This window comes from Elaeis guineensis, chromosome 2 (genome assembly GCF_000442705.2).
Source record: "Elaeis guineensis isolate ETL-2024a chromosome 2, EG11, whole genome shotgun sequence".
NCBI classification, from domain to species: Eukaryota; Viridiplantae; Streptophyta; class Magnoliopsida; order Arecales; family Arecaceae; genus Elaeis; species Elaeis guineensis.
The window spans coordinates 118,529,397-118,555,043 of NC_025994.2; the positions used below are offsets into that span (position 1 = coordinate 118,529,397).

Consider the following 25,647-nt stretch of genomic DNA (forward strand, 5'->3'; position numbering starts at 1 on the left):
TTTGATCTTAAGCAAGATTTTATTAATTTTAATTTTAAAATTTTTTTCTATTGAAACAATACTTACTGAAATTATTAATATTATTCTAAAAGTAATATATGTATTTAAAAAAGAGTCGAGTCATTTTATATGATTGAGTATGTTCATTGGACTGTTATCTTTCATTTATATAATTTTTTTTTTAATTTTTAGCTCTGAAAATAAATCTAAATCATCAATATCAGAGTAGTTATTATATTTTAAGAAACATTCAAGATTAAGATAATATTCTTTCAAACTATCATTGTCTAATGACTTCGATTTTTTATCATTAAATACAAAATTAAATATATTTTCAATACATCTGAAACTGTTTTAATTTTTTTTAGAGTGAAAAAATTGTTTGATCTACTATATATAAGAAATAATTAATTCTAAATATTTCTTCAAGAGATTTTATTATTTTATTGTAAACATTCTCATCAAATTATTTTTTTCTATAAATGATACATTTATCATAAAATTTAGGTTCTATTTTTATTTCAAATATAATTTTTTTTAAAAAAATCATAGTAGATGCAAATCTATATTCTCTATATTTTTTAAAAATAGAAAGAAGATTTTTTAGTTGTTCTATAGCAATATCAATATGCATATTTTTTGATTGTAAATTTTTACTAACTAAGTTAATAGCAAATAATATATCATATCAAATAGTCATACCCAATAAAAACTCAAAATTTTTAAACTTATATGTTGCTAAGCAATTAGCTTGACTTTTAGTTTTAGAATTTTTACTAATTTCTGTTAATTTCAATAAAATATCTCTTATTTGTGGAGCTTAAAATTTTATTGCTTTAACACTTTCAATACGACTTTTTCAATGTATTTGTGACAATGATTTAAGAGTTAGATCAGATATATTATTGTGTAAAATTTTTTATCATTTAGTAGAAGAAGAAAATAATAAATATATATATTATACCACTCTAAAAAATGATATAACTTTAGTACAAGAATTAGTCTTAATATATTTCTGTTTGTCATTCATATTATATCTAATATGAAGCCTTTTTTGTACACAGCTATAGGAGATTATTTAGAAATATATATTGTGTACAAAACATTTGAACATAGCCCCAATACAAATATTTGCATTAGTAAACGGAGAGGATTAAGTTCAAAAAGTAAAAAGAAAATAAAAGAAACAACAACTATGAATAATACAGTAGATCCAAAAGGTATAAAAATCGTTAGAAAAGGAACATTAATCTGAGTAACCCAGCCAAACTTTGAACCTGAACAAAAAATGTATAGTATGCTGAAGCAGGGATAAGTGGCCTCCATCTATAATAGTAAAGATTTAACATGATTGTTATAAAAGGTATTGTTAAAAGTGAAGGGAATCCATAGCACGATTCAAGTTGAACCTTCTTTTTATCAAAAAAAATAACAATGCAGCATTATTTCTTCGACCACGCTATTGCCAGTCCCAATTGCCTCATGTGTCATGACTCAGGAAAGGAAAAAAAATAAAAGAAACAAACCGATGCATGGAGACTCTGACCTTCCACTTTTCTTATCGTCGCTCAGACGTCGGAAGCCAGAAAATCCCCCGCCGCGGTGCCGACGGAAGCCTGAAACTCTGTCCCACTAAAGATATCCCTTAAGCGTGGAATGTCCGCCGTCGGAGATCAGGAGACGCCCCTCAAGTCAGATCGTTACCGTCGGATGGTGGGACGGATCCGCATCCTCTCTATCGACGATGGTACCACCGGTGCCTCTGATGGCCTTCTCATTGGTGTCGCCCTCACTTGCCTCAAGGCCTTCCTCTGCAAGCTCTCCGATGACCTCACTATCTGAATTGCCAACTTCTTCGCCCACGGCCCCAACGGGCAACCGCTCTTCTCTACCTCGAGGCCTCCTCACCCACTCCTATCTCGTCGCTCCCGCTCGTCGTCTCCTGTCTCGCCGTCTCCGTCTTTGTCTCCAGATCTTCTCGTGCTCGTAGGTGGATGGCTGGATGTGGTGCAGAAGGAGGGGGTTTGGGGGCCTAAAACAAATTGGGGCCTAAAGCCCTTGCTTTGGTGGCCTTACCCTTAAGCCGGCACTGTCCGTGTTTGATCTGTCATAAATAGATTTGGATTTAGGCTAAATGGATTTAGATTATAAACGGATCGATCTGTTTAATCTTTTTAATAATTGTATCGGATCCGTTTAACCCGTTTAATTCGTTTAATATTCAGATCGGATTAAGTCAAATAATTTATTTAACCTGTTTAATCTATTTTTGATCCATTTAACTTGATTTATTTAATCTGTTTAATCCATTTAAGATCTATTTATTAATCTATTTAAAATCTGTTTAATCTATTTTTGATCCATTTAATTCGATCTATTTAATCTGTTTAATTCATTTGATCTAATTTAATTTATTTAATAAATAAATTATATTTAAAATTTTAATTTATTTAATAAATAAATTAAATTTAAATTGATAATTTTTTGATTCGATCCCATTCTATTCGTCTATAATCCGATCCCACTGCCATCGTTAAGCAAAACTCCGTGGCCGAATCACCAGCGCCACAAGGGCATTTTGGGCAACGCGTTGACAGGGGCAGTCACGTCAATGTCGTTAGAAAACTCAAACTTCATCTCCCACGCGTTTCCCACGCGGAGAAACGGACCGACCGCAAATTCCAAGTGGCCCATTCTCGTGAAGAACGTTCCATGTGCCCATCCATACTCCCTCAGGGGCATTCCCGGAATTCTCTCATTTGCGCGCCTGTCATATCCCTACATTATCGTCCCTCTGTCTAAGATTTTCTCTCTCCTCACCGTCTTTATCTCATGGAAGCTGCCAATCTCTAGTCTCCGGTGTTCCCCACCCCCAAATCTCGCTTGCTAGGTCGGTCGCGAGTCTTCTTTCGTCCTTACTCCACTCATAGCGCTCTTGCCCTCCTTTGATGGCGGCCGCGGTGACCGATCCCTGAAACCCTCGCCAAGAAACACGAAGGGATCGAGAAATCGAAGCCTAGTTCGATCAGAATCCATGGTGGTAGTGGTGGCGGCCGCGTAGATGGGGTCGCTGGGGACGGGGATTGCGCTGAAGAGGGCGCCGCTGCTCCGGTGGTCGCCATCAGCCGGCGTACGGTCATTCTTCCACCGGCACAGATCCAGGCTAGCTCGGTTCCTCCTCTTCGAGAAGGTTGACTACATCCAATGGATTTGCACCATGGCCGCGTTCTTCTTCGTTGTCGTATTCTTCCAGGCCTTCTTGCCGGGTCCTGTGATGGAGAAATCGGGGGAGAGGGATCCAGGAATCTTGGCGGGGATCAGGGAGTTGGATTTCGGGGAGGGGATCAGGTTCGTGCCGTCGAAGCTGCTGGAAAAGTTCGAGCGGGAGAGGAGGGAGGCAAATTTATCGTTGATGGCCTTGGGCAGACCCGTGAAGCGGGTCGGGCTTCTAAAGCCGCGGCTGGCATTGGTGGGTCTGGGCTTTTGGAGTGGTTCTTTGTTTGTGAGAATTTTGTGTTGTTTGACGTGATGACTGTGAGAATTTCGCTTGCAGGTGGTTGCCGATCTGTCGCCAGATGCCATGCAGTTGCAGATGCTTAGCATTGCAGCTGCTTTAAAGGAGATTGGGTATGATATCGAGGTATGTATAGGAAAATGCTTGCTGTTGGTTTATTTGGTGGCGCCTAAGGCAACTATACCGTGTTTCAAAATTGAATTTTGATGTGGAATTGATAGTTTTTAGAATAATGAAACTAGATGTAGTTTATGTTTTATTGTTATCTTTTTAGTTTTTGATGCATTTTAACAGGATGGTTGAGTTACTTTGTTTTTAAAAAAAAAATTCTTTTTGTTAATTTGTTGAAAATAAGTTTTTAATGTTGAAAGTGGTTCATAATGTAGTGATTGATTTCCCCCACTGACAGATTAGCATGGTCCCAAACATTATGCTGCCTATCTGATTCTGGTTTTGCTGAAGTATGAGGATGTCAATCGGAAGAACCTTGAATTATTTCCTCAACCAAAGCATGGTGAATCAGTATGGCGGCCTTGGTTGCCACCAGTAGAATGTGTGAAGCCTCTATTATTTGATCTATTCTTTCTTCAGTCCAAACCAGGCCTTGACCTTGTGTCAAAACAAAAGCTGGTTGGTTTGGCATATTGATCTTTAGGGTGAATGCATTGGACTTCTTGATTACACAAGATTTCAGTTAAATGATAAAATTGCAGGAGGCTCTGAGAATCGATTGATCCCCTACAAACTTGCCTCACTAGATCATTGTAATATGATGAGCTATGGATTGCTAAAAGTTGATCCCCTTCAAACTTGATTTGATCAATGTCGTCATGTTGTTTGCATTAGGATCTTCAAACATTGGGAGGGGCCATGGAATGGGACATTAGTATATCTTCGAAGTGTCTAAGGCTTTCTTTAATATTTGAAGGTTTATGATTTGGGACACTTCGCATATAACCAGCTGACAAGCTGTGAATTTGTTCACTGCCACATTTTAGTATTTGTTGGAAGTTCAATACTCTTGTTTCTTTGGCTTCAATCTGCTCCTCTTACAGTGGGAATGATCCATCACATACTTGGCATATCTTGAAAGTTCTTGATCTGGATCATTTGATTTCTCCAAATAACAAGATTTTTGTTTTTCTGTCAAGCTTAACTGTAGCAACATGAGTGAGGTTATTGAAGTGGAAATAGATGGAATCAAGATCTATCATATCATCCCTTACCGTTTTACACAGACTATTGTGTACCATATGGTATCGAGGTTTGTTTGGTATATGACTCAAACTGGTTTGTATTGGTCCAAAGCAAGTGAAATCGCCCCATACTGCCTGATACCTATGGTACCATGGCCAAGAATGAGAAAATGTGTTGGGAGCTTGTCTTGTTATGTGGTGCATACCATTCATTACCAACCGTTCCACATTGTATCGAGCTGGTGATGTATTGTTACAATTTCCATTACTAGTTTTGTGGAGATAAAAGTTGAATGGTTGCTAAAGAGGACCTAAAGAAGGAAGTATAAGGTAGAGATTCTAGCTTTGGTACCATAAAAGGAATAAAGAAATAAAATTGGGTGGAAAATTTGAATTGGAACAGATTTTTTTTTTTTTGGTTACATGATTGGAACAGAGAAATAAAGCGCTTATGCTGTTCATTTCTAGATTAGGCCAGAGTGCACCTATACTTTCTTTTTTTTTTGTTACAACTATGTTATAATGGTTAGGCAGAAGAAGAGACATGACTGATCTTCTCTTGGCTTGGGCAGTTTCAATTGGAAGCCTTGTCTAATATCGAACAACCCCTTGCTTGATTCTTGCGAGCAGGCAAAGCAAAAAAAGACTGGCCACATTATCTTCAAAAGTAAAATAGCAAAGCTGAAAAACAAATTCAAGTTCTAATAGAATGTTTGTGTCATGCCCCGATCCAATGGACTGAGCCAGGCATGCGATAGACAGCCGCACATCCATAGGGTTTTACCCCATTGGATATGCAAGGCCTGCTTTTTCATTCATATATTGTTCCAACTGAGGTAGCGGCAAGAGTAGAAAATGATCTAATTTATTTAAAGTAGTTCACAATCTAATACTAAGAATATACATCCATTTATTCAAGAGAAAGCTAAACAATTATCCTCTACATCTAAACTCCCAACTGCTTGGTCTCAAGCCTTGTATACTCTTTTGCATATGCAAAAAATAGAAAAGAGGGAGTGAGCTTTATAGGCTTATTAAGTTTCGAGTATCTCTAGAGGGATCAAGCATAACTTTTTTTTCAAATATAGCAATTTAACAATAGTAAAATGATGTACCAACATAATTTTTTTTGAAAATATGCTATGCATAACAGTAAAACACAAAATTCTCTCTATCTTTAGTGATTATAGCCACGATCATCCCTGTGATAAAGTCTAAAAGAGATTAGCTTCTGAATATAGAATACACAATCCATCAATATATGCTAGTGATCAGTCCCAACTAACTAGACCCGAAAGAGAACTAGCTTTGAATCACATGGCCATGCTTAATCTCGTGATAGGACAAAGAGACTAGTCTTGAGAATATACACACGACACATTAGCATGTGTCACAATCAACCTCGACTGGCTAGGCTCGAAAGGTATTGCTCTGCTAGCGATCAACCTCGATTGGCTAGGTCTAAAAGAAATTAGTTTCTGACTTATGACTAATGATCGGTTCCATTGGCTAGATCCCAATCATGATCAAACTAAAAAATTTTTCTCATAATTTTACAATAACTAATTTCTCATAATATAAACATATTTATTTTTGTAATAATATCAATTCAAATTTCACATCTCATTTCTAGAAATAGAAAAATAATTTTTTTTCAAAAATTCATGCAAAAATAAATATGTATAATCTCCTTCCAAAATATCATGCAATATTAAAATAGAAAAATCATCTTATTTCAAATTTTGTAATTTTGCAATAATCATGTTAAAGTGACACTTTATGCCATAATTTTGAATTATTTTTTTATGCAAGCATGTATAATATAATTATTTTTTTCAAATTTTCTAATTTCTAGATATTTTAATATTTTTAATTATTGTTTCAAAATTAGATAATATAAGTTCTAATTTTGAAATACATGATGTGCACTAAAAAAAATACCAGAGATAAAAAGAACATACAATCTTAGATCAATCAGATTCAAAAGTGACAGTCCTTGACTTGCGGCCCTGATCCCTGATCTGGTGCTTCTCTAGCATTGAAGGCTCTAATAAAAATAATTAATAATATTGTTAGCCTTCAATCGAGAAAATGATAAGAGTGAAGAGAGAGAATCTCGATCTAAATTATGGTTTGGGTCGGATCACGATCCTGATCTAAATGGTCTGGATCAATCATCAAGGAATCAATCTCGATCCAATTGGATTGGGGGCCTAATCTAAGAGGTACGTTCATATTAGGGTTGGGTTTTCCTTTTTTTCTTCTCTCTCCTTTCTCTCCCATGGCAACCAAGGAGTGCTTAAACAAGGGTTTTCTATGGTAGAAGAACGAAGAGTAAGGGGAAAGTAGCTTGGTCCGGTGGTGGCATGGCTGGGGTGGTCGAGGCCTTGGATGCAATAGTTTGGTCATGCTCGTAGAAGAGACAAGGAGAAAAATGCCTTGGTGGCAGCCTCCTCAGCCAAAGGAAGCAACATGGGCGGAGGGACTCGTCGGAGGTGGTGAAGATAGTGGAGCTTGGTCGGAGAGAGCAGATTCCGACAAGATCTATGGCCATAGCACTTTGAATAGGGGAAGCAGAGCAAAGTGGGGTTTTGGCAGGGAAATGCACTTGGCAGATGGCATGGCGGCCATCAGAGATGGCGAAGAGAAGGGAGCTTGGTGGTGATCAATCACAATGAATGAGGGGGATTTGAAGAAGTGGTTTCTGGCCAGCATGGTAGCCACTTTATTCTATTTTTCCTATTCAAAGTATCGCCATCATAGATCTCGGTGGAATCCACCCCCTCCGGCCAAACTCCATCTTCACCATTTTCGATGAGTCCCTCCATCCATGTTGCTTCCTCTGGCTGAGGAGACTGCCACCAAGGCACTTTCCTCCCTTGTTTCTCCTATGAGCATGATTGGACCGTCACATCCAAGGCCTTGGCCACCTCACTATAGGCCACAGCTGTCCCGACCATGCCACTATCGAACCACCCTTCTTTCCCCTTATTCTCCATTCTTCCATAGGAAATCCCTGTTTAAGCACCCCCTCAGTCACCATGGAATAGAGAGAAGAAAAAGGAGAAACCCAATCATGATGTGAACGCACCTTTTAAATGAGGCCTCTAATTCGATTGGTCGAGACCAATTCCTTGATGATCGATCTAGCCACTTAGATCGGGCTCATGATCCGACACAAACCATGACCCAGATCGAGATTCTCTCTCTTCACTTTAATCGTTTCCTCGATTGAAGACTAACATTATCGTTAATTATTTTTGTCAGAGCCTTCAATGCTAGAAAGGTATCGAATCTAAGGATAGCGGCCACAAGTTGAAGGTCATGACTTTTAGATCTGATTGATCTTAAGACTGTCAGTTCTCTTTACCTCTGATATTTTTCTTGGTGCATATCATAGATTACAAAATTGGAACTTATATTGCTTAATTTTGAAATAATGATTGAAAAAATATTAAAATATTTTGAAATTAGAAAGTTTGGAAAAATATGCATATAATGCATGCTCGCATAAAAAGTAATGCAAAATTATGGATCAAGTATAAAGTGCAACTCTGGCATGATTATTGTAAAATTGCAAAATTTAGAATGAGATGATTTTTCTATTTTGATATGGCATGATATTTAGGAAGGAGGTTACACTTGTTTATTTTTGCATGAATTTTTCAATAAAAATTATTTTTCTATTTTTGGAAATGAGATGTAAAAATTCGAATTGATATTATTATGGAATAAGTATGTTTCTGTTATAACAATATGGTTATTATAAAATTATGAGAAAAACTCTCTAGTTTGATTATGATTCGAGTCTAGCCAACTGGATTGATTGTTGGCGACACGTTAGAAACTAATTTCTTCTAGACTTAGTCAGTCAGGACTGATCACTAGCACATGGTGATGCGTTACGTGTATCTTATCAGGACTAGTCTTTTTCTCCTGTCACGAGATTAATCGTGGCCATATAATTCAAAGCTAGTTCCTTTTTAAGCCTAGTCAATTGGGACTGATCATTGGCACATGCTGATGAATCGCATGTTCTATATTCATGGATTAATCTCTTTCTAATCTTGTCACGAGGCTGATCGTGGCCATAGTCACTAATGATTGAGAGAGAATTTTGTGTTTTACTGTTATACATAGTATGTTTTAAGAAATAAAATTATGTTGGTAGTTGATACCTATATCCTTACTATTTGTTAAATTGCTATATTTGGAAAAATTTATTTTATGCTTGATCCCTCTAAAGACATTGGAAGCTTACTAAGCTTGTAAAACTTACTCCCTCTTTTCTATTTTTTTTTCAGATGCAAAAAAAATATGAGGCTTGGGACCGAGTAGCCAAGAGTTTAGGATTTAGAATATAATTGTTTAGCTGTCTCTTGAATAAATTTGATTTAGATGTATTCTTATATTAGATTATAGACTACTTTGACTAAATTAGATCATTTGCTTTTCTTACCGATGCCTGAGTTGGAATAATGTATGAATGAAAAGGCAAGGCTTGCATATCCTATGGTTAAACCCTATGGATATACGGCTGCTCGGGCCATCAGGTTGGGGCATGATAGTTCGATTTATGTTGCAAAAAATCACTAGCATCAAACACCACAAGCTCAAAATTATTATGGAATAAAGCATAGTTATGCTAGTAACTAAACAATGAACTTGTTGAATCCTCAAAAGACTTATGGGTGAAGAACTAAATCATTTTTTCCCCAAGACTTGAATTTTACAATTTTCCCCACAACCAAAATAAAACCCTAAAGATTTTTTAGCTTGTATTATACACATTCTCTGGGTGAATCTATATCAAGAAGAGATGAATGTCAGGATTTAATTCAAAATTCAAACAGTAGCCTCTTAGCAATGATGGCATGATTTCTTCTTCAGTTTCCTGTTTAAAATTGTTGCTGTTTTGAATGTTATTTGCAGGAATTCCTGCTTTCTTCTCAGTGGTCTAGTTAGAGGAAATTTATTGGATAAATTAAGGATGTAATGGGTTGTTATCTCTTGTTCTTGTTGGGGACTATTAAATATGTATTTTTTTAGGAGTTTCATTTTTTTTTTGGTGATGCGGCACAATTACACTCCCCTATTGTAAACACAACCTAAAGCATCAGAACATAGTAAATCCTGCAACCCATGTGATTGCTGCCGTGGGCGGTCAAAAATAAACTAACTCACTACTATGTAGATAGCATGAGTCGAGATCGTATCCACAGGAATCGTGTTACTTATGTTTGAAGGATTTGGATTTAAGTTAAAAACAGAATAAAAATTAATTAAAGACTAATAATTAAACGAAAGAGCAAATAAATAAAGACTAATTGGTATCAAGTATGAGGATAGATTCTCAGGGTCTCAACTGCTTCCTTGTTAGATAGCTGGTACCCTTCTTAATATACCTTGGATTGGTATCTAATCAATAAAGATATAACTTATCTTATAGAGCACGGCTCGTACCTTTGGATCACGGTCCGTCTCTTAAAGTTATAGATTAGTCAAAATTGCTTCGATATGAAAAATAAGAAATCCTATCTAAATGTAATCTATCCCCAGATTACGGCCCATATCTGTAGATCACGGCTCGTCCCAAGGATCATAAACTATTTCAGATAAAGATTCTTATGCAAGAAAAATAAAGACACAAAGATAAACGCAAGCAAAATATATCTTTATTGCATATTAAGAGAGAAATACAAAAGATTTGAAAAGGAAAAATACTATCTAGACAAGTTACAGCGATTTTTCGAGACTGACGACTAGCCAGTCATTGGGAAGCTTCTCGCTAAATTCTTCATTCTGAAACTCTGAGGACTTCCTTCCAACGGCTTGGAAAAGAGATCAAGAGCAGGAAGAGAGGTTTTATGGAGAAGAAGAGGGCTTAGGATTGATTGGTTTGGAAGATGGAAGAGGAAGTAGGCTTGCTAGATTTTGGGTGGAAGAAAGGCTGAAGAAGAAAGGGGGCGTGTGTAACTATGGGGGCTTTGATGTGTATTTATAGAGAGGAGGGGCGTGAGATGAGTTAGGGCTAGAGCGTGGAAAGAGTTTGAGGCGTGAGAAGAGTTTGTTAGCATGTAAGAAAGAAAGGGGAAGGGGCATGCGTGAGGAATTTTAGATGCAGGGGGCGTGTAAAGGCATGTAAGAAAGAAGGAAATAAAGAGGGAGGGTGTGGGGTTTTTGAGATGGAACGGCACATCTTTCTCTCTTCCTTAATGTGAAAATCCCATGCTAAAGAAAAGGCTTTTGGTGGCATATTAGGGTTAGATGTGGCGCCTTCTCTTCTAGGGTTTCTTTGGATGTGGCTTCTTAAATCTTGACCTTTGAATCTTTGGATATTGCTTCTTAGCCATTGATCTTTAAGTCATGTTCACACTTGGATCCATATGAAAGATTTTTTTTTAATCTGGACCCTTGATCTTTAAGCTGTGTTCACACTTGGATTTGATTAGCTCTTAAACTAGTTGCCTGGTTCACTCAAATATGAGCCAATTTGAATCCAATTTGAGTTGCATTAGCCCAAACTCCTAATTACCTGCAAAATAAATTAGAGAGCATTAAATTCTTAATAAATAAGGAACAATTAAATAGAATTAAGTGCCTCTAGTGACTTAATTTAAGTGTTTATCACCATGCTTGTGGAGTTTCTTTGTCATATCCTTGAGTTGCTAACCTCTGTATTTTTTTAATAGGCACAATTTACCCAATTCTTATGTGTGTGTACTAGTCTTTGTACTATGTATGTGTTAATTTTTGTATCAGGATTCTTTCTGTATAGTTGTGTTAATCTTTGTATCAGGATTCTTTCTGTATGGTTGTTATCAGTTAATTGAGTAAATGATTATCTCATGATGTAAATTTCTGACTAATTGTCATTGTTCTCACATCACATATGCTTCATTTTATGTATAAAACAGGTTTTTTCATTTGAAGATGGCCCTGCTCTTGCTGGTTGGAGAGCTATAGGAATACCTGTTTATTTTCTGCCTGTCGACACAAAAACAGAAATTACTGTTGATTGGTTTGAGTAAGCTACTCAATTATTGGGAACTTCTCAAAATGAATTGCTGTTTACTGTTAGTATTGATCTTAAGTGTAGCTTCTGTTATAGTCTCATTCTTTTGTAGCAAACAATATGTTTCTTTTTGCCTAAACCATGTTGACATTTCACCTTACCAAATAATTGTTTCCTGATCCTTTTTCTTATTTTCTTGTAAATGCTTTGTGCAGCTATAATGGCATTCTTGTGAGTTCTCTCGAGGCAAAGCCTGTACTTTCATTGTAAGTATAACTAGCACCCTTCAGATTTCACTTTTTAGCGTCTTGTACACTTTTCTGCTCTTTCATGTTGTGCCTGTATGTAGTCGGTGTTGGATTCAAGTAAGATTGCATCAGCATGATATGCATGCTTGCGTGTGCAGATATGTTGTGACTAGTTTTTTAATGTCTTATATTGCAAATACTCCCTCGCTTTTCATCATTGGACTGTCACTAACAATTAGTTGCATTCTGAATGGTATTCCTTTTCTGTTTGCATGCTTGTGTATGTTTCTATGTGCACACATGCACATGCAGGTATGGGCATGTGAGTATTTTGTGACTAGCTCCTTGATGATTTATGTTGCAAATGGTCTTGCTTTTCATCATTGGACTGTTATTGTTCATTAACAATTAGTTGCGTTATGATGATAATTCAATTATTTCCATTCTCTGTTTGTGTGCTTGCAACTATAAAAACAAAGGTAAACAATATGTATCTCAGACATGAATGAATTTTGAAATGAGGTCTAGCATCAGTGTGTGCACCTTGTCTTGCTTCTCAGTATACCCTTTTTTTTTTTTGCTATAAATAATAACCCAGGCATCCATTAACCCCCTGAATGTGAAACTTATCAAACCTTCTTGTCCATTTGATTCCAGAAAATTTAGGCATAATATTTTTCAAATGGAATGACTTTATGTTTACTTGACAAAGCCATCTCTACATTCAGCGTTCATGAAGTTAACGTGATTTTAGGGACCTTCTCTGGTGTTCTGAACTTAGACAAAGAGAAATATTACTTAGTTTTGATGACTTTACGAAAGTGAAGATACACTTATGATCGGTTCAGATAAAAAAAATGTTGATAATTTTGTATTTAGCATCATGTCCACTCTCGTCCTATGGCCCAGAATTTTGTCTTGGAGTTAAATGAAAATCCCCATGTTAAACCTTGCCCTCCATCCTCGGTAAAAAATGATGGTTTAGCTATAGAATAACACAAATAGGAGTAATCTTGAAAAATTGTCATAATGGAATGGCCTGAACTAGCACAGTGGCCGGACGATGCCTGGGCCTATCCATTTTGCAAATGCAAAAGAATAGCCGCCACAATTATAGATTTCAACATAAAGCAAATTATAAACATAATAATTTAGTTTGTAATTTAATTGGAGCAAACAGAAAAATAAATCAAACATTCAAAATAATAGTTTAGATCAAAATGAATTGGAATAGTGAAATTGTTTAGAAATTAATAATTCATGGTATTTAGAATGTAGTATGTATGGTGAACTATGGAGCATATAATACTTTATTTCAGATCATTCAATCTTCATCAGAATACACGGTTACATTCTTTCTTAGTTGTTTGAATGTGGTTGATGGTTGGCATTAATGGATGATTTCATCAGTTATCTTTTCAAAATCAATCTCTTCTTGAAAATCATCTTTTTCATGCTCTTCCATATCTTCATTGTTTTGTTATGGCTGCATTATAGAACATATTTATCGGTAGTTGTTTGTTTATAAATATACAAATAATTTATATTTTTCTGTCATTTCATCAATTTTGTCTTCAAATTGTGGTGCAAGATTCTTCTTAATTAATTTGCATTTGATCTTTGAAAGCTCGTTGGTGTCATTGTTATTTTTTTTTTGTTCTTCGGTTTATACACGAGTGACAATGCAATCCGTATAAGATGAGAGACGTGTATGATTAATGCAAGGAGTCAATAATGAATTGTTTTAGCACAAACCTAAACTTTTGGCATTGGTAGTGTAGTTGTTGCCAATATTTCATTCCTTTTATCTGTAGGAACAATCTGGAATAGTAAATTACAGCTAAAAGCTAGTTTATGTAATAGTAGCAGAAATATGAACATGAAATTAATGACATAATGATTTAATAAATAAACAAATAAAATGACAAAAATCGAAGATAGCCACGCACACCACGATAGAACGATGATGTTTCTCAAAAAACTTTGCCACCACCCTGAAACGAACGATAACCAGCAAGGCGGTCCACTATAATTTCCATAAAATTTCTAATTTTACTCAAAGCACAGATGAAGACCACACATCCAATTAAATATAATATAAAAAGCATAAACACACAATAACAATTCATCAGATTACTCTTTCACGACCAATAAGAAGAAGAATGAGGCGACTTAGGAGGGGTTCACAGATGAAGGCCACACATCCAATTAAATATAACATAAAAAGCATAAACACACAATAATAGTTCATCAGATTACTCTTTCATGACCAATAAGGAGAAGAATGAGGCAACTTGGGAGGGCTTCGAAGAAAGAAAAGAGACACAATGCGGGGAAAAAAAAATATTGTCAAGACTTCCAACTTTGACACATGGCATATTAGAAGATTATTCTATAATCTTACGTGTCACATGGAATGCCACCCCTAATATCTGTTTATCGTTGTACTATTATTATATAGATAGATGTGGAGACTTTCAAACATGACACGTGGCGTATTAAAAGGTTATTCTATAATCTTACGTGTCAACACGGAATACCATCCCTAATACCTGTTTATCGTCTTACTATTATTATATAGATGATTGCTTAGACTGGTTTATTTATTATGTGTAATTACAAAACAGAATAAGGCAAGCTTTGCAAAACTGACCTAAATCGAACTGATGGGGAACTAGGTCAGTTTGCTGGTTTGGTTTGAGACTCGGGCCAAACTGATCCAAACTGAATGGTGGTTCTACTTAGGACCGACACATACCTCACAGTTTCAGGTGATGCCATGGCTAGGAGTGAGAAAAGTGCTAGATTTGTCCTTTTTTGGGGTGCTGTCGTATTGATTTGGTAACGTATTGATACGGTTTCTAGTACTGGTCCTGCGGGTCTTAGAACAAAGGATAGGGAATGCATTACAGTGTCATGGTACATAGGCTAATATGTTATCATAAATATGTAACAAAAGCCAACAGTGCTTGAAAAAAGTGGAGGGATTCGTATAGATTGTATTCATTTGTGAAGGAATGAAAAGGAGTTGGCAGCCAAATCAATGGTATAACATGTAAAAGTTTGATGTAGCTTGTATGTTATGCCTTTTGGTTGGAATAGTTAGTAACTTTGATTTATGATTTTTACCCCCAAATATTTGGGTATGTCTTGTTACTTACTGGTATAATTATCAGGAATGGGAGAATAAGTGCTCGTCAAGTAATATAATCCAATCTACAAATTCTCTTCATTGATTCAACTTCTTGTTTTGGTTAAGTAAAATTTCAGCTGTTGGCATAGGCAGAGGTTCATGAAAGATGGACTCGTGTGTTTTTAAATCAACTGCTTGATCAAGCTATTACAAGTTTGCATATGATTTCTACATAACCATGTGGACATGCACATTTGTGCATGTACTTATTATATTATGTTATATGCTCTGGATGATCTAGAAGTAGCAAGGCAACATGCCATTGGATAAGATAATTTGGGTGATCTGTATTCTACTTATAACAAAATCATCACATAGCTGTTGATATGATCTCAAAGTAGAATACTTATACTGGTTTACAGTCTTCTGCAGGAGCCTTTCAAATCTATACCTGTCATATGGACCATACAGGAGAGGTCCCTAGCTCTTCGTCTTAGTCAATATGCAACAAATGGCCAGGTTCAGCTTATAAATGACTGGAAACAAGTTTTTAGCAGAGCTACTGTTCTAGTGTTTCCAACCCATTTATTGCCGGTAATATAATTTTCCACATGCCAAAGATGCATCTTAGTCTTAATTTTACTCATGTTTATGGAGGCAGGAATTTGGATTAAGACTGCGGTTGATTTGTGTTCTAATGTTTATGATATTATTCATGCTTCCAGATGATGTATTCAGAATTTGATTCAGGTAACTATTTTGTTATTCCGGGTTCTCCTGCTGAAGCATTGGGAGCAGATGAATTTTTTGCTATTCACAGTGACCATGATTTAAGAGTTAATATGGGTTATGGATCAGAGGATTTTCTTATTGCTATTGTCAACAGCCAATTTACATACAGTGGTATGTGGCTAGAGCAGGGACTCGTCTTGCAAGCATTAGCACCACTACTCAAAGAGTTTCTACCTGTGAAAACTTCTCATTCTATGCTGAAAGTTCGCATTTTGAGTGGGAATTTGACTAGTGCATACAAGATGGCTCTAGAGGTGTTTTATCTTTCTTCCTTAATATAATCAAGTTTTCTTGTTTCCATTCTCTTATCTTTGATGGATTCTGTTTAGTAAAATGATGCACTTGCCTTAATTTTTTTTCTAAGAAGATGATCTGTCAATGTCTATTTTCAACTAAATTTTTGACATTGTATGCATTAATGTAGACCATTGCTTTAAAAGTTGGCTATCCAAGGGGCATTGTGGAGCATCTTGTTTCTGATGAAGACATGAACAGTTTTCTTGGAATAGCAGATCTTGTAATATATGGTTCATTTCTTGAGGAGCCATGCTTTCCCAGAGTGCTAATGCAAGCTATGAATCTTGGAAAACTAATTATTGCTCCTGATCTGGGCATGATAAGAAAATATGTACGTTATTGAGTATTGATGTTCGCCTGAATACTATGCTCAACTCTTTATTACATCTTATAGGGTAACAACTGACTCACTACTTAATGATTTAGGTTGATGATAGGGTGAATGGATATCTTTTTCCAAAGAAGAATGTTGGCATGCTCACCCAGCTTGTACTTCAAGTCGTCTCAAATGGAAAATTGTCTCTACTTGCCCAGAAAATTGCATCAATTGGCAAAGTGGATGCCAGAAACCTAATGGCTACTGAAAGTATCCAAGGCTATGCATTGTTACTAGAAAATATTCTCAAATTTCCATCAGAAATTTCATCTCCCAAGGATGCCAAGGAGATCCCTTTAATACTGAAGGAGGAATGGCAATGGCATCTGTTCGAAAACATTGCAGACACAAACAATCTAAGTAGAAGTCTCAGAAGCGAAAAAATATTAGACAAGCTTGAAGAGGAGTGGAGTCATAGTCAAATGGAAAATTCATCTGCATTGAAGTTTGATGAAGCATTCTCCTCAACAGCTTGGGAGGAAGAAAAAAGAATCGAGATGTTTAATGCCAGAATGAGATTAGAAGAAGAAGAGGTAACTAATGCGGGTCAATGCATCTTCACTATTTTGCTATGTCAGTTTATATTGACTTTTTGACCACTTGTTCCTCAGAGGATATTCTGTTGAAACTCGATGCAGTTGATGGACAGGAGTGATCAGCCTCATGGAACATGGGAGGAAGTTTACCGGAATGCCAAAAGAGCTGACAGGGCAAGGAATGCATTGCATGAGAGGGATGATAGGGAACTTGAACGGACAGGGCAGCCCCTGTGTATATATGAACCTTATTTTGGGGAAGGAACATGGCCTTTTCTGCATCAAACCTCGCTTTATCGTGGAATTAGCCTGGTAAGTATCTCGTATTAGATAATTGGGATATAGTAGAAATTTTGCATAGGAAGCAAGATGGAAATGACACTTGAAAGAGTGAACTAAAATTATAATGCCATGTGTTGTGTATCCCTAAGGATTACATTTTGGTTTCAACCTAGGCTAGGATGTGATGCACTTTAATGTACAAAAAAATTTTCTGTAGTGCTAAACAAATTACTTGCATATCAGCCTTCTGAAATAATTTAAACTGTAAGGAACAATGAAACATACGTCTGTAATGTACAATGTATTTTTTCTTACAATACTTCATAAATAACTCATGCATCAGTTTTCTGAAATTATTTAAACTGCTAAGAAAAAATAAATAATAAATATACAGAAAGTCCAAATAGGATGAAAACTTGGAGGAAGGTAGGTCATAAAAAAATCTGTTTACCATGTAATGAGCACCTTGATCATTCCATTAACTTATGTAGTTATTCTTTAACACATTTGTTAAAATCCCAGTTCACATATAATGGCATCTGCAGGAATACACACAGCAATTTCATTTATACTATTTTTTTAAAGTAATTTATGGACATTATATTTTTTTTTTTCACGAAAAAAGCTGTCACTCTTCCATCTAACCATGAAAAATTGTTAATTATAGTCCTCCAAAGGCCAAAGACCTGGAGCTGATGATGTAGATGCTTCTTCCCGTCTTCCACTCCTTAGCAATGTGTATTACCGAGATATTCTTGGTGAATATGGAGCCTTTTTTGCTTTGGCTAGCCAGATTGATCGTGTTCACAAGAATGCTTGGATTGGGTTCCAGTCTTGGAAAGCATCTGCAAGGAAGGTATACCTTAATGAATATATTTGTGTGTGTATACTTAAAAGTTCTGTAGTAATGTTTAAATTATAGTATATCTTTCTCCAGTGTTTTTTTTTTTCACTCTTTGTTTTTGTAACAGAATGGCCTACTACTTTATATGCTCCTTCAATCCCCCACAACACCAGCCCAGCCCCCCCCCCCCCCCCCCCCCCCAAACCCAAGAGAAACAAAAAAAAAGTTTGAATTGGTTGTGTTGTGGAAGACTAGAAATCGAAAAGGCTATTATGTGTTTGGACTGGATTAGTTGTAGTTCTTAGCAAGTGGCAAAGTAGAGAAGCAGAAAAGTGTTCAGTTTAATTGAAGAACATGCTATCTAGAGCATAATTCAGCATAGCCACTTGAGATATATGATGAAGTTTTCTTTTGGTTGAGGATCCTTGTAGTGCAACTGTGGTCCTCGTGGTGTTCTTAGTTGCATGTAACTGGAACATTTCCTTGTCTTTCTGTTTTAACTGTTTAGTCTGCATATTTCCAGGCACAAAGCTGCAACTTGACTCACAAGAAAATGACCATAGGCCAAATTGCTGCAGGCCAGAAGCTGAGGATATTGGGGGCATGTATATTTTATAGTATTGCACTCAAGTCCCTCAAGTTTCACTAATTGCAGTGTTCCATGCTTCTTCATTTACTTTGGCTTTATCATATATGAAAGAGACACCAACGCTCAGGGCAGAGCAGCTGGTGGTAGAGGGAGACTCGAGGACGGTGGTATCTTGGCTTCAAAGAGATTGAGACCGTGCGGTGTCCCTTCATCCCTTGGTGCGCGACATCCAGAGCTTGCTTCAAGGATGCTCCTCCTTTGTGATTAGGCACATCTATCGAGAGGCAAACAGTGCTGCGGACTGGGTTGCCTCATTTGTTGCTCACCATTCTTGCTGCATTTGGATAGATGCTTCCTGTTTACCTTTGTCTTTTCGAGATATTCTCCTTTTTGATCTTTTAGGTTGTATTCATACTAGAGTTGTATGAAGCGACCGCCAAATCAAAAAAAAAAAGAGAGAGACAACAACGCTCTCATGTGGCAAGTAATTGATACTCTTAACCAAGATTTGCCGTGCCAGAACCGGACCCTATGCCGGTCAGCCGACAGTATGGTTTAGCACGCCCCCATACCATTCCATACTGACCTGAACCAACACAGCAAAGAAAGTGGGGGAGAGGGAGAACTAGAGAGAGGAAAAGAGAGGGGGAGAGGGAAGGGGAGGGAGATGGCGAAGACACCGGTGGTGGCCAACGGAGGGCCATGGAGGCCCTCGGATGACCAGAGGAGCAGGAAACTCCAAACAGAGAGAGAGAGAGAGAGAGAGAGAGAGAGAGAGAGAGAGAGAGATAGAAGGATTGGGAGAGGGCGGGGAGGCCGGTGGTGGCCACTGGAGGGCCGCGGAGGCCCCAAAGGGTGGGATCGATTTTTTTTTTTTTTTTTTTTTTATCACGATCCATAGTGAAGTCGACATCATGTTGGGACTTGAGAGCTTGCTGTAAAACATATATTCATATTTTGAAGCTAATCCTTTTACAAATGTAATAAAGCTTTGCAGTTAGGGCTTAATCACAATTTATATTGCCACAATATCATCCTTTTGTCTCTGTAGCCACAGTGAATGAGACTTCATAAATATCTTTGATATTGGGTTCATATTGCTTAAGGAAATATAGGATTTGGCACATTCTAGTACACTTTGGCTGGCATGAAAATCATTTACGTTGGGTAGTTTGTCTTTGCCTGCTGTTTGGTTTTATCTGCACCTTGTCTTCCTTTTTGTGTTACGCTTTGGATCTCTCATTTTGCTCCCTTCTACCCCTGCTTTCTCAATTATAAATTTTCAGATAGAAGGAAATAACATTAACCTAGGTATGAGCGATCACTCATATTAATATTCTTTAAAGTTAACCAACTCATAAAGAAGTCTCTGGCTCATAGCAATATTAAAGCACTACACATGCCAATGATTCAAACCATATACCATTTAGCTAGACCCACAATTTGAGTCCTTGTCTGAATTTATTTCTTTATGTGTATATAATTTCTGTGTCCCTCAAATAAAATCTGTGTTAGATTGTTAGTCATCACCTGTCCATGTGGATGGTACAAGAATCCCATACCAGTGGTGTATATGTTGTCCATGCAAGTGCTTGACAAGAGCGTGCCATATTCTGGCGTGTTGTAGGTACCATGCCAGTGTCACATGTTGCTAAGGCACTATCATGGTAAGTACTATGTCATTCCTTGCCATGTCAACGTATATTTAGATCCAGGATTTTGTTTATGTAAAATTCATTTCATGTAAATATTCAAGCTTCAAACTGCTGCTCAAATACTTAGATGCTTAACCAAACAACTTATTTTGGTTAGATAATGCTATGGTGGATAGAGAATCATGACTGGAGAAATAGTTAAACTGGTATAATCACTAGTTGTTTTGCCGTGTAACTGCATGATTTTTATTCTGCTACCTGGTTTTTCCAATCACAGGCTTCCTTATCTAAGAAAGCTGAAACTGCACTTCTGGAGAGCATTGAAGCCAAGCGGCATGGAGATACCCTTTACTTTTGGGTTCGAATGGACAAGGATCCAAGAAATCCTCTGCAACTAGATTTTTGGACATTTTGTGATGTCATTAATGCAGGAAACTGCAGGTCAGATACTGTCATTATTTCTTATACACTTATCACCAAAATGCTCAGGATTACTGTATACCATTTATTATACATTTCTTTCCATGGTTGCCCAAAAACAGCTGAGTCTCTATGATAGTGTAAAGTTTTTTTTGGGTAATGCTACTCTGAGTAGTGGAGATGGGAGAGGAGTTCGATATCTGGTGATTTATCTACATCTAAAATCTATTCCATCCACTTAAGCAAGTACAGACATTAAACAGGTGGCATTATCACAAGCATCCTTAGGTCAGTTTAGATCATTTAAAATTTAAATAGGTGATGTAATAAATAGAAGTTTTTTCTCAAGTCCTAGTGAAATAGAAAACCCTAGGTGCCATTTCAGAACAGCAAAGGCAAAGGAAAGCACTCAGTTTAAAACATTCCTTGCAATATCACCTTATAGACATCTGCTTCAAGCAATTTATACACACAGATGGAGATGGCTTGTCACCTGCCAGTGCCACTGTGCAAGGCATCTGTATTGATGCTTGATATAATAGAATGGATGAATTGGCATATGCCAGTTGTTTTCTGAAAAATCAATCTGCAAGAACAGTACATCAAGTGTTTGGTACCATGATGTTTATCAAATTGTTACTCAAAAGTCAAAAACCTCAGCACGTGTCAGTATTTCATTTTAGGATGAACATTGCAACTAGTATTGACATGTTCTCTTGTCACTTGTTAAAATCATTCATGCAATCTGAATATCATAAGCATAAGCACAATTGTTAGGCTTTATCCCAACTATTCATGGTTGGTTTATGAATCCTTCCCTGTTGTAGTTGGAATTTCCATTTAGTGACTGGCTTATCAACCTAGTCAACCCTCAGTTTTTCTGATCTGTGCTTGGGATCAGCTTGGGCTTTGTTGCATTGTGGTTACCAATATCATTTAAAACTTTAAGCATGCAATTGTGCTCAGTAGCATGAGGTTTTTCCATCATGATGATTAGTTGTAAAATAAGCACTTATCTCTCTATGCATATCTTTGAAATTTATTAAATGCACATTGGTAAGACATTTTCAAAGACTAATCAAGTGATTTTCCACTCCTTTGATTTTTAGATTTGCTGTTTCGGAGGCTCTTCAGAGGATGTATGATGTACGTCATGATTTGAACTCTTTGCCACAAATGCCTAATGATGGACATTCTTGGTCTGTTATGTACAGCTGGGCCTTACCAACAAGTTCTTTTCTTGAGTTCATCATGTTCTCAAGGTATGCAATTTGGTGTTCAAGTATTTTTATGCTAGTTTGGACAAGGGTTGCACTCATTGAATTACCTCTTCCATATATTCATTAATGTACACCCATTTCTGTTAATGCATTTATGTCTTGATTGTGCTTCTATCCCATGCTTCCTTGTTTTCAAATAGATCTCTTCTTTTTAGTTGGTAACTTGCCTTGTCCCTTTTTTTTGAAGTAACAAGGAAAATTAATTAAAGTTTAGTTGCTTATTGACCTTTGGTAGCTCTAATAAAATCTCGGGATTTGATTACATCAACTTGAATGCTCTACTTTTATCTAACAAAGATAACTATTTTGGTCAAGGTTTTAAATACCCGTATTGGATATCATTTCTGTATTTTGCCAAAATGGTATGGTACCAGGTACCGGCACATGGTACTGGACTGCATCCCATATCACAGTGATGGAGACTCGCAGGAATAGTGCAGTATGGTTTGTACCGTCTGGTATTTAAAACCATGGTTTTGTTTGTTTTCCCATATTAAGCCCATAGCTAGCCTTGTAGTCTATTTGACTTGATAGGAAAATGGACAAAGCAAGGTTCATTGAATCGGTATCAGAAAGCGGACAGGCTGCCAACTGATTTGGCGCAGTATGTGCCCCTATTGTGCCATTCCAAAGTATTCGAAACAAGGAGAACTAGAGAGAGAGAGAGAAAGAGGAATGGGGAGGGATCGAGATAGAGAGAGAGAGAGAGAGAGAGAGAGAGAGAGCAAAGCCAGAGGTGGAACCACCATGGCATCACCGCTGCTGGCTGTGGTTGGGGGGGTGGGGTTTGATGAGAGAGGGGGAGAGAGAGAGAGAGGAAGAAGAAGAGAGGGAGTGAGGGGGGTGAACAGAGGATCCGGGAGCTCCAGCATTTGGCTCAGCCACCAATTGAGCAGCGGGGTAGGGGGTCTCCACTGAGGGAGGGAGGGGTAGAGAGACTTGCCTATTGGTCAGCAAGGGCGAGACCACCACATCACTTAAGCGAACAGGAGGGCGAGACAAAAACCCTCAATGAACGAAGCAATGAACGAAGTGGCGAAAACCCCTCCCACATTCTATTTTATATCCTAAACCATGCCGCTGACCGACTGGTCTTGTTTGGTACACCCCGAACCGGCCGGTTGGGCATGGTTCAGCAATCCATGGAACAAAATATCATTATCCTAAATAATTGAAGAAGGTAGAGTCATTTTTCTGATATGAATGTGAAACAACTGACAAACCACTGTCTTTTGGGCATAGTATTTTGAAGCTCTTCAAGAGGATTAGTGAACTATTTGTACAATGATCTATAATTTTGCTAATGCGGTCTAGAGATGTCTATGTATATGCAACTATTGACACATGAGAATCATTATGTATTTTGAAACTTGAATGTTGATTCTAGTGCTTGTGAGTTTAAACTTTTTCTGTGCCTAAAAAGAATATTTTCTGGCAGTTATGAGAGCCCTTTACATTCAAAAAATCATTTTCCCTGTGCAACCGAAAACCACCTTATCGGTTCTGGACGCTATTCCCTTTTACTAAACTAATGTTGTCAAACTGCTAATTTGTGGAACATGGAATATCTTTTATATTACTCCCTAAAGAGATCAATTGGTAGTGGCTTCTTTTTCTTTTCACTTGCAGTCAGTCTATTTCCAGTAACAAATAATCAAATTAATTTCTATTCTCTTTTAGAGCTTGGAAATAATAGCTGATTCTGTAAATTAGTTAGGACACAGTATGTGACGTGCAAAGTAAGGATATTTATTTTCAATTTGCTAGTTATTGCCACTTTGCTTAAACTCTTGCTAGTTTTTCTCAGAATGTTTGTAGACGCATTGGATGCCCAGATGTATGAGGAGCACCATCAAAGTGGGCATTGTTATTTGAGTGTATCCAAGGTAATGATTTTTCATGATAACTTGATATTTTTTAATGTAAATATATGTATTTATGTGTTTCTGTATGTGGACATATGTACATACGTACATGTGATTGTGAATGCATGCATATTAGAGTTTTATCCATTAAAAATCAATTGAAAAATTTTCTAATGGAAAAGACACTAAATTTCTTTACAAACAATCTTGCAATTTTTGACAACTTAAGAGATGCAATGAATCTTTTTATCAACTTACTGTTCCTCTCATTGGTACTCAGAGCATCTTCATTGCTCCAGAAGGAAGTGAAAACATTACTGATTTGTCCAACTTTCTCTATCTTTCACCTGCTGTTAATGCTTTTTTACTAATGCAAAAATGTTCCATTTATCGTGTTCTAAGAGGTATTTTTTTATCTATAATTGTTTCGAAAGGCTGGATCTTTTGTCCCGTGACCATGTAGTTCTTCCATTTTGGCACTTAACAAAGATCGACTCCACTTCTAAAAATATTGAAAATCCAAAATGTATGACGATGGCAACACACCTAAGAAAATTGATCATGTTGGCGTTATTTTGAAAATCCTCCTATATGTAAATGCGGCATCCCAATATCACCATTCAAGTTGAGCTGATTAGAATTGCAGATAATTAGCTTCGTGTACACAAGGTTATTTCTTGCTTCTTGTTGGAGCAAAGGGGCAGGGAACCTCAATTTATTCTGTCCCTACCGCATGTTACAGGACCGCCACTGCTATTCTCGTGTGCTGGAGCTTCTTGTGAACATATGGGCATACCACAGTGCACGACGGATGGTATATGTGAACCCTGAGACTGGAGAAATGCAGGAACAGCACAAGCTGAACAGCCGGAGAGGTCATATGTGGATCAGATGGTTCTCGTATGCCACCTTGAAGAGCATGGACGAGGATTTGGCAGAGGAATCAGATTCTGACCCCCCTGATCGGAGATGGCTGTGGCCCTCAACTGGTGAAGTCTTTTGGCAGGGTGTGTATGATAGGGAGCGAAACAGGCGCCAGCAACAGAAGGAAAGAAGGAAACAACAGAGCAGAGATAAGATTCAAAGAATAAAAAAGCGAGCACGCCAAAAAACCCTTGGAAAATACATAAAACCACCTCCAGAGGAGACTGGTGATTTAAACACTACCAGAGCTCTTTGATCAGCATTTCCTTATAGACAATCTTTTGATGATTCTTTTTTCCCCATTTTTTCCAATATTTTTTCCCCTACCTAGTAGGGTGCTCGAATGTGATTAGATTTGTACTTTTTTCATTGTTTTTTGTTTTTGCAGCATTGTATTTTCACTACTGATAATTGGAGCAAATCTAATGACAATTAAAGATGTAATTACACCATTCCTTTCCGCTTCCATTGTTAGTGTGTTGCTAGAAAAAACATGAATTGGACCTCGTGAAATCAGTTCAACGTCCTGAACGACAAACTTTCTGTTCTTCAAAATGGAGTTCAGCAAGGTTTCTTGGTTTATCTAAGCTATTCGATCTTAAAAACCATGATGTGGTCCCACAAGCATATTCACTTATCGGGTACCCAACTTAGTCACCCAATGAAGGGCAAGGACGTGAG

General features: G+C 37.1%; 1 protein-coding gene across 2 annotated transcripts; it reads left to right on the forward strand.

Annotated features, from left to right (window-relative positions):
- The first annotated feature begins 2,523 nt into the window (after nucleotides 1-2,523).
- Nucleotides 2,524-25,426, forward strand: LOC105041800 (uncharacterized). Of its 2 annotated transcripts, XM_010918827.4 has the most exons (14): nucleotides 2,524-3,469; nucleotides 3,554-3,640; nucleotides 11,628-11,737; nucleotides 11,941-11,991; nucleotides 15,529-15,700; nucleotides 15,832-16,152; nucleotides 16,323-16,526; nucleotides 16,622-17,104; nucleotides 17,210-17,419; nucleotides 18,057-18,245; nucleotides 20,755-20,918; nucleotides 22,007-22,159; nucleotides 23,985-24,063; nucleotides 24,785-25,426. In XM_010918827.4, exons 1-14 carry the CDS (start codon nucleotides 3,062-3,064, stop codon nucleotides 25,220-25,222), a joined length of 3,069 nt encoding a protein of 1,022 aa, XP_010917129.1. In that variant the 5' UTR covers nucleotides 2,524-3,061; the 3' UTR covers nucleotides 25,223-25,426. The 2 variants fall into 2 exon arrangements, with proteins under 2 accessions (XP_010917129.1, XP_010917137.1); XM_010918835.4 differs by lacking the exons at nucleotides 2,524-3,469; nucleotides 3,554-3,640 and having other exon boundaries at nucleotides 11,676-11,786.
- Nucleotides 25,427-25,647: the final 221 nt, after the last annotated feature.